The sequence below is a fragment of the Orycteropus afer genome, unplaced genomic scaffold, assembly GCF_000298275.1.
Source record: "Orycteropus afer afer isolate SDZICR_OR568_19922 unplaced genomic scaffold, OryAfe1.0 scaffold00141, whole genome shotgun sequence".
Lineage (NCBI taxonomy): Eukaryota > Metazoa > Chordata > Mammalia > Tubulidentata > Orycteropodidae > Orycteropus > Orycteropus afer.
In genome coordinates this window covers 6808075-6817708 of record NW_006921728.1, presented here as the reverse complement: position 1 = coordinate 6817708, position 9634 = coordinate 6808075, and the positions used below count along the sequence as shown (strand labels likewise).

The following is a 9634-nucleotide window of genomic DNA, read 5'->3' as shown; positions in this document are numbered from 1 at the left end:
AAAAAAGAAAAGAAAAGAAAAAAAAAAGAACACAGGCCAAAGGTCCAATAGTAAATATTTTCGGCTTTGTGGGCCATGCTTTATCTGCTGCAGTTACTCAACTCTGCCACTGCAACACAAAAGCAGCTATATGCAATATGTCAAAGAATAAGTTTGTGGTACAATGAAACTTTATTACCATACAAGTAGAGAACAAGATTTGGCCCATAGTTCAGTTTGTAAAATTCTGACTGAAACTATGGTAGGAGAGACAATATATTATAAAAAGTAAAGTAAAATTAACAAGTAAGACAAAACAAGCACCAAACGAATGCATGCACAGAGACAAACTACTACAGAAACAAAGGCGGGGAGAAATCAATGACTGGTCTATAAAAAGCAAGTCTTTATGATTTTATTTTGCAAACGAAGAAAATAAACATGCAAGCCAATTTTATTTTAATTATCTATCTTCTATACAAAGGTTAATCTCTAATAATAAATTCACAAAATTATAAAGGCTGTCTAAAAAAAATTGTTACCAATTTGATTTACCTTACCTTAACACAGATCAGGATGTAGGTCTTCGGAAATAAAATAAATATATTTTCCTTAGCTAGCTTAAGGCTAGCCCAGATTTATTGGAGCAAAACCTCTGAGTAATCTAGATATTTTATATTCATATCAAGTAACACCAAAGGACCCTAGAAACCTCTCTGTCTTTTAAGCACTATCACAACGCTTATGCATTATCTAATGTACTTTTAAGGACTCTTCCACCCTTGTATCAGTTACTGATCAGAACAGAAAAAATAATCTATGAGATTGGAGAATAAGAATAATAAAAAAAGAGAATAAATTACTGACCTGTTGATCTATTGAATCTCCTGCACCTTTTAAAAACTCCATGGAGCTTGAAGCAGCAGCCACCCTAGAAGTCTTAACTTTAACATCAGCTTTTGGACTCATCAACTTCTGTCTTGATCTGGTATTTCCTTCTGCAGAAATTCCTAATGATTTCCATCAAACAAGATTTCAAAATTATATCTTCTCATTCTCCTCAACTCTTCCCCCCATTAGCCTCTTCCTTGATAGGCTCTATTTTATAAGAATTGATGGGGGAAATAGGACTTTATAAATTTTCTTTTAAAGCTCTCTTAATGAAAAATGAACCATGAAAAAGTTAAAGAAATACATTAGGATTCAATAGAAATGTTCCTAAAAGGGGCTGTGAACATTTGTGTGTCACATTAAAACCAATAAATAACAACATGGCATAGATAACCTTAACTCTGGAGAAATTAAAGATCTTTACATGTCATTAGGGCACCTTTAGAGGTTCAATTTTACTACTCATCTAGTAACAACCAATAAACTTTAAAGAGTCTCTTACATAGACCTTGTATCAAGAAGTTTTTATACTTTATTCTGAAATATTCAATTTGAGCTATTATTCATAATATTACAAAAAAAAAAAATCTTTTGTCCTTTAATATGTGAATACAGTGTGGTACAAGTCCATCGAAAGCTGGCTTGCCCAGGAAGCCCCTTAGTACTTCAAACCTAAATACCAAAAAAAAAAAAAACCTCACTGCCATCAAGTCAATTCTGACTCACAGCAACCCTCATTGGGTTTCCAAGGTGGTAAATCTTTATGGAAGCAGACTGCCTAATCTTCCACGGAGTGGCCGGTGGGTTTGAACCACCAACCTTCTGGCTAACAGTCAAATGCCTTAGGCACCGCACCACCAGAGCTCCTTCAAATCTTAATAGAGTCATGCCAAATATTCCAAAAACAAATTTCAGATGTTGACGGACTGGTCTGCCTCCAATTATACAAGCAAAGATGTTTGATTTTTTTCCTAACATATAACAAGCAAAGGAAGCTCACCAAATCAGTATGAAAGATCATACCTGGAACATATACTACTGATTGTTCTTCATCAGAAACTATGCAAGGACATCAAGGAAAATACAATAAGATTATCCAAAATCCAAATGATACTGCTATAGTGTACTTCTGTTATTTCCTTTGACCTGAAAATCTGTAACTAATTTTTTTTGGGTTGTTGTTGTTACATGCCGTCAAGTCAGACCCGACTAATAGCGACCCCTCCTTGGGTTTCCAAGGCAGTATCACTACGGAAGTAGATTGCCCCATCTTCTTTCCGAGGAGTGGCTGGTGGGTTTGAATCGCCAGCCTTCTTGTTAGCAGTCAAGCACCTCAGGGGAAATCCACTGCCATCGAGTTGATTCTGACTCATAGGGACCCTACAAAATAGAGAAGAACTGCCTCACAAGATTTCCAAGGCTGTAAACCTTTACAGAAGCAGACTGCCCCATCTTTCTCTTGCAGAGCAGCTGATGGGTTTGAACAACCACCTCTCAGTTAACAGTCGAGCACTTTAACTACTGCGCCACCAGGGCTCCTGTTTCAAAAACAAAAACTAGAAGGCAAAATAACTGAATTAAATGTAATAAATATTCTTTTAAAGTCCATTATTATATATTTATAACTATGTTTTATATAAAAAGAATACAATTGTAAATATATGTACAAAAATGTTTCATGAAAATTTTAGGCCATATTCCACCACCTTTTATCCAATCTTATCCCCAAGTGGGATACTAGACAATATGCATTCTGCTGTGAGGTTCCTTTTCTTTTCCTCTCCTTTTTTAACAAGGAGTTAAATGTTCTCATTTGTTGATTATTGGAGAGGTTATTCTAAGCATGAAGAATAAAGAATTTCAAGATGAGTTTTCACCTTAAATAACAAACACTGTTTGAGGGCAAGTCAATCATGCAAACACAAAGGCAATTTTTATTCTTCTGCATGCAGTGCATTCATAAAATGTCCCAAAAAGCCTTGCTATTTTAAGTGGAAGAAATTTAAAACAAAAAGAACTATTTTGAATTTCAAAAGAAAGGCTAAAATCCTAACATCCCACTGAAAGAGAATTGATATAATAAGAAAGATAGTTTTCTTTCCAAAAACAAAATTGTATTCAGAACTACCAAACCAAAAAGCCAAACTCACTGCCATGGAGTCAATTCCAACTCACAGTGACCCTCTTTGGGTTTCCAAGGTGGTAAATCTTTACAGAAGTAGATTGCACAGACTTCCTTCTATGGAGTGGCTGGTGGGTTTGAACTGCAAACCTTCTGATTAGCAGTCAAATACCTTAGGCGCTATGCCACCAATGCAACGCAACACAATGCAAGGCTGTCAGTCAGATCCGACTTATAGTGACCCCTCCATGGGTTTCCAAGGCAGTATCACTACAGAAGTAGACTGCCCAACCTTCCTTCCGAGGACTGGCTAGTAGGTTTGAACCACCAGCCTTCTCGTTGGAAATCAAATGCCTTAGGAACTACACCATCAGAGCTCCTACTATGCCACCAGAGCTCCTTACTCAGAACTACGTAGGAGTTCTGGTGGCATAGTGCCTAAGGCATTTGACTGCTAACCAGGAGGCTGGCGGTTCAAACTCACCAACCACTCCTCCAAAGGCAGACTGGGCAATCAATCTACTTCTGCAGAGACACCACCTGGGAAACCCAAGGAGGGGTTGCCATGAGTCAAATCGACTCAATAGCTGAGTTTTTCTTTTCTTTTTTCTTTGGTACAGAATACCTAAATCCACTTATGTCCACAATTCGATACCCTTCTATCACACTTTCAGGAAGGATCTAAACAAGTTTTTCCAAATGATCTAGAAAATTCTAAAGTGTTCTCTAATTTTATAAAGTAATATTTTACCTTCTAAGATTTCTAGAGAAAGCAATTATTAACTATTTCCTTCCTGGAATAAAAGAGCAATTTAATAACACGCTCAAAATGACAATGTTTCAGCTCAACCTCAATTCAAGTAATGAAGAGTCTTTTCAGGGAGTACTTACTGGAAATGCTTAGTTAGTATCCCTATTAGTAATTTGTTGTTGTTATGTGCCATCGAGTTGGAACCAACTTATAGTGACCCCTCCTTGGGTTTCCAAGGCAGTATCACTACGGAAGTAGATTGCCCAACCTTCCTTCCGAGCGAGGAGTGGCTGGGTTTGAACCTCTAGCCTTCTAGTTAGCAGTCAAATGCCTTAGGCACTATGCTACCAGAGCTCCTATTAGGAATTTAGGAATAGTAAAATGGTGTTTATTGTCTGAGCTGCCCTCTGATATCTAACAGCTCTCTGCAGCAGCACCTTCACTCCAAGACTTTTTCACAGCTTCAAGACTTTTTGCTGGTAACTAAACCGAACCAAATCCGCTGCCATCAAGTCAATTCTGACCCATAGCAACCCTATAAGACAGAGGAGAACTGCCCCATAGGGTTTCCAAGGATGTAAATCTTTGTGGAAGCAGACTGTCTCATTTTTCTCCCACAGAGCAGTTTGAACCGCTGACCTTTTGGTTAGCAGCCTATGATTTAACCACCGTGCCACGAGAACTCCTTGTACTGATATCTAGTGTCTGTAAAGTTTAAATTCCCTCAAACAGCATATATAGAGCTTAGAAAGTTTTAGGAGGCACATGAGGCAAGTAAACAAACAAACAAAACGCAGAATCCACCACTACAAAAAGAAAAAAAAAAAAAACCAGATAGCAACTAATATGGGAGTAGAGAAAGAATTTTTAAATTCACCAACACCCAAATTAACAAAACTTTATGAAACGAAATGGTGCCAGTTCAACAGCAAAAGCTGCTTGTGTGTGTGTGTGTCCCGCTTGGGACTAGTACGGGCACATACTACCTGCACATGCAGGAAGTACTCAGTAAAAAAGTTTAATTATTTGCTGTTAGAAATATATACATCATAAAAAGTACCCAGGAGAGAAATATCCAAAATAGTGATTCAAGATATGGTCCCCATATGACAGCGTCTTCAATTAGAAGATAATAGTAATGCTGACTTTTCAGAATATGCCCTATGGATGACCTATACAAAGACTCATCATTGAGTCCCGGAAAATAAACTATACTTCCTTATGCCATTCACGTTCACTAAGGAGCTTGCTCACAGCTGGAAGGGATCAGCCACTGGGAATCCCACTCAACTGTACCAACTTGGAAGCTTAATCGAGTATTTTGTACTCTCTCCTCTCTGCTCAAGTATTATATTACTTCTTCCACTTTTACTCCCAACTGCTAATTTTTATTCCATAAATTTCCACTAGCACATCTTATCCACTTTCCTGCAGCTATGTCCATATTCTCTGTCTTACCTCTTTTTACTTTGGATAAACTGCTATGCTCTTATCTAAAGCCAATCCATCCGTTATATAATATGCACCATTCCTTCTCTACCCAAGAATATTGCTCCAGCTATACTCCCCTTTCTCTGGCATCAATCATTTTTCCTATTAAACTTTTTTCCATTACATCCAAACATGTAATACTTCATTTTCTCAGGGGGGTGGGGATCCTCATGACCCTACACCTCCTCCAGCAACTGTACCATTTTTGCTCTCCTTTATAACAAAACTCTTCATGAGAGTTATCTAGACTCATTGTATCCAATCTCTCTTCTTCTATTCAGTCTTGAACCTATCCCAATCAAGTTCTCAACTCCATCAACCCAGTGTAATCTCATCAAGATTACAATGGCCCCATATTGTTAAATCTTCTAATTCTCAGACCTCTTTGTACTTGATTGGTCAAGAACATTGGACATGGATGACCACTCTCCTTTTTGAAACACCTTTCATTTGGCTTCAAAGACACCATCCACATAATTTTCCTCTTACTTTTCTGATCACTCCTTTTTAGTCTCCTTATAATTTTCCCAGGAGTCTCTGGGTTGTGCAAATGGTTAAGCACTTGATCGCTAGCTGAAAGACTAGTGGTTCGAACCCACCCAGAGGAACTTCAGAAGATAAGTCTGACAATCTGCTTCAAAAAACCTTGGAAACTCTAAGGAGCAGTTCTACTCTGCACAAATGGGGTTGCCATGAGACAGAATTTACTCAAGAGCAACTAACACAGCAAGAATTTTCCTAGCATCTAACCCTTGGAGTGTTCTCAGGTACATTCCTTGGACCTTTTCTCTATCTACTCATTCCCTTGGTGATCTCATTCAATCTCATGACTTTGAAAATCATCAATATGCTAATATCTACCAAATTAATCTCTAGCAGGAGCCTATTTCCTAAGCCACTGCCACTTGGATGTACAAAAGGTATTTCATACTCTATAAGTCCAAAACCAAAGTCCTAACCTTCATCCCCAAACCTACTCCTCCCAAAGTCATCTCATCTCAGTAAACAGCAATTCCATCCTTCTAGCTTCCAAGGCCAAAAATATGAAGTTATTCTTACCTCCTGTTTTCCTCATACTGCACATTCAGAAAATCCTGTTGGCTCACTTCTTACCATCACCAACACTACCACCTTCATCTACGTTTCCTTCTTCTCTCACCAATGTTATTGCAATAACCTGTTAACTGGTCTGGTTTCTGAATATGACCCCCAAAAGTCTATTTTCACATGGTGGTTAGAATGACCATTTTATAACATACTCAAATCATGTCATTACTCTGCTCAAAACCAGCCAATGACTTCTCATCTCATTCGATTAAAAGTCAAAATATATATAAATGCTTCCAAGCTAAAGATCTCATCCCTTACCATACCCTTTCACCTCCCTCATCTCATGTCCAACTACTTACTTTAGACTTACTCAGCCCCAGCTTCCTTACTCTGACTAGTTAAGTTGTGTCAGCTCCTGCCTGAGAGCCTTTGCACTTGTAATTTCTTCTATCCAGAAAGCTCTTTCCCCAGATATCTTCACAGCTCACTCTCCCTCTTCTAGGACTTTGATCATATGACACACCTCATTGAGGCTTTCACTTCCTAACCATTTGTTATTGTAGTTGTTGTTATGTGCCGTCAAGTCAGACCTGACTCATAACGACCCCTCCTTGGGTTTCCGAGGCAGTATCACTACGGAAGTAGATTGCCCCATCTTGCTTCCGAGGAGTGGCTGGTGGTTTTGAACCACCAGCCTTCTGGTTAGCCAAGTGCCTTAGGCACTATGCTACCAGAAATCCTAACATACACATATGTAGCTATTATTGCTCATAGTAACTTTTCAGGCCAGTATATTAAGTTGCCCTGGTGGATCAATTGGTTAAGTGCTAGGCTGCTAACTGAAAGATGGCTGCTGTTGTTGTTAGGTGCTGTTGAGTTGATTCCGACTCATAGTGACTCCATGTACCAAAGAACAAAACACTGCCATGTCCTGTGCCATCCTCAAGATCCCTGCTATACTTGAGTCCACTGTTGCAGCCACTGTGTTACTCCATCTCATGGAGGGTTTTTCCCTTTTTCTCTGAACCTCTATTTTAGCAAGCATGATATCCTTCTCCAGGGACTGGCCCCTTCTGACCACATGACCAAAGTATGTGAGACAAAGTCTGGCCATTCTCACTTCTAAGGAGCATTCTGGCTGCACTTCTTCTAGGATAGATTTGTGTGTTTTTCTGGTAGTCCAAGGTATTTTTAGTACTCTTCGCCAACACCAGAATTCAAAGGCATCAATTCTTCTTCAGTTTTTCCTGTTCGCTGTCCAGTGAAAACGTGCATTATGAGGCTATTGGAAATACCATGGCTTGGGTTAGGCACATCTTAGTCTTCAAAGTGCCAACTTTGTTCTTTAACACCTTAAAAAAGACTTTTGCAACAGATTTACCCAGTTCAGTGACATCTGATTTCTTGACTGCTGCTTCCATGGGTGTTGATTGTGAATCCAAGTAAAATGAAATCTTTGACAACTTCAATCTTTTCTCCATTTATCATGATGTTGCTTACTGGTGCAGTTGTGAGAATTTTTGTTTTCTTTATATTGAGGTGTAATCCATACTGAAGACCACAGTTTTTAACTTTCATCAGTAAGTGCTTCAAGTCATCTACACTTTGAGCAAGCTAGGCTGTGTCATCTGCATATCACAAGTTGTTAATGAGTCTTCCTCCAATCCTGATGCTGCACTCTTCTTCATACAATCCAACTTCTTGGATTATTTGCTCAGCATACAGACTAAGTAAGAATGGTGAAAGGATACAACCCTGACACACACCCTTTCCTGATTTTAAACCATGCAGTATTTCCTTGTTCTGTTCAAACAACGTCCTCTTGGTCTATGTACAGGTTTCTCATGCGCACAGTTAAGTTTTCTGGAATTCCCCTTCTTCACAATGTTATCCATTATTTGTTATGATCCACAGTAGAATGCCTTTGCATAGTCAATAAAACACAGATAAACATCTTTCTGATATTCTTTGCTTTCAGCTAAGGTAATTGAAAAGTAGGCACTTATACCCACCAATCACTTCATAGGAGAAAAGACCTGGTAATCTGCTTCTATAAAGATTAAACACACTGCCATTGAGTTGATTCCAACTCATAGCAACCCTATATAGCACAGAGTAGAACTGCCCCATAGGGTTTCAAGGCTGCTTTATGGAAGCAGACTACTTCATTTTTCTCCCACAGAATGGCTGGGGGCTTCAAATTGCTGACCTTTTGGGGAGCAGCCCAGTGCTTTAACCACAACACCACCAAAGCTCCTTCCATAAAGATTACAGTCTAGGAAACCCTATGGGGTAGTTCTGTCATACATGGTTACTCTGAGATGGCATAGACTCAATAGCACACAATATTATTTTAACATCTACATGAAGTCTTAGTCTACTTTTAATTGAACACTCAATGATTATTTCAATGTTTTCACTAGGTCCCTTATCATCCATACTTGTTAATATCAAGTTAGTGATAATGTTAATGATAATACACTTAAGTGTATTTAAGGCATCAAATTTGTATACTGCAGAAGCATTTACTTCTTCTCACAATACTAGGAACTACGATGAAGGAGGAAAGCTATCTATAGCTGAAGGGGCACATTTCACTCATAGATAGAATCCTTAAAATGACAACATGGCATACTCACTGTTTACACATTAGATATGAAGGCAAACCTTCTGCAAAATAGCACTGCTGAATCATACTTGCAGGAGGTGCATAACTCACAAGAACAGAAGTAAAAAAGGTGACATTCAGTCACAGATGATCTGTCCTCACATGATGGAAACATCTACAATTAGAAAATCTCTCAATCACATTTCTAAGTTAGGTACCACTGCCGTCAAGTCAGATCCGACTCACAGCAACCCCTCCTTGGGTTTCTAAGGTGGTATCACTATGGAAGTAGATTGCCCAACCTTCCTTCTGAGGAGTGGCTGGTGGATTTGAACTGCCAGCCTTCTGGTTAGCAGTCAAATGCCTTAGAAAAAATCTTTCTTCGATACTGTGAAAAGACTCCAGATTCTAGTATATGTATTTTTTTTTTTAATATTTTTCTATTGGGAGTTTTATTATAAAGGTTCTTAGGTGGTCTGGTGAGTTATCATTGTGACAAGAAAGGAAATAAAGATCCAATGACACATGACTAAATCCAAGTGTAACTATCATTGTACTTTTCAGAAAATATTCAGTAACAGGAGAGGCGGGGCAAGATGGCGGACTAGGCAGAAGGATTACACAGACGCTCTTCAACAAAGAAAATGGAAACCAATTAATACAGACACAGAAGATAATCTTGGACCCCTGAGCCTTGAAGGAAAGGATGCAGATTTGGACTAAACCCCAACTAGCAGAAGAA

General features: G+C 38.7%; 1 protein-coding gene across 1 annotated transcript in view; it reads right to left on the bottom strand.

The window, feature by feature from the left end:
• Window positions 1–9634, bottom strand: part of KIAA1328 (KIAA1328 ortholog) — a 500809-nt gene that overhangs the window by 482189 nt on the left and 8986 nt on the right. The window contains exons 2-3 of the mRNA XM_042781630.1: window positions 1894–1929; window positions 847–989 (exon numbers count right to left, since the gene is read on the bottom strand). Coding sequence (XP_042637564.1) covers window positions 847–989; window positions 1894–1929 — 179 coding nt within the window. The remainder of the gene's footprint in view (window positions 1–846; window positions 990–1893; window positions 1930–9634) is intronic.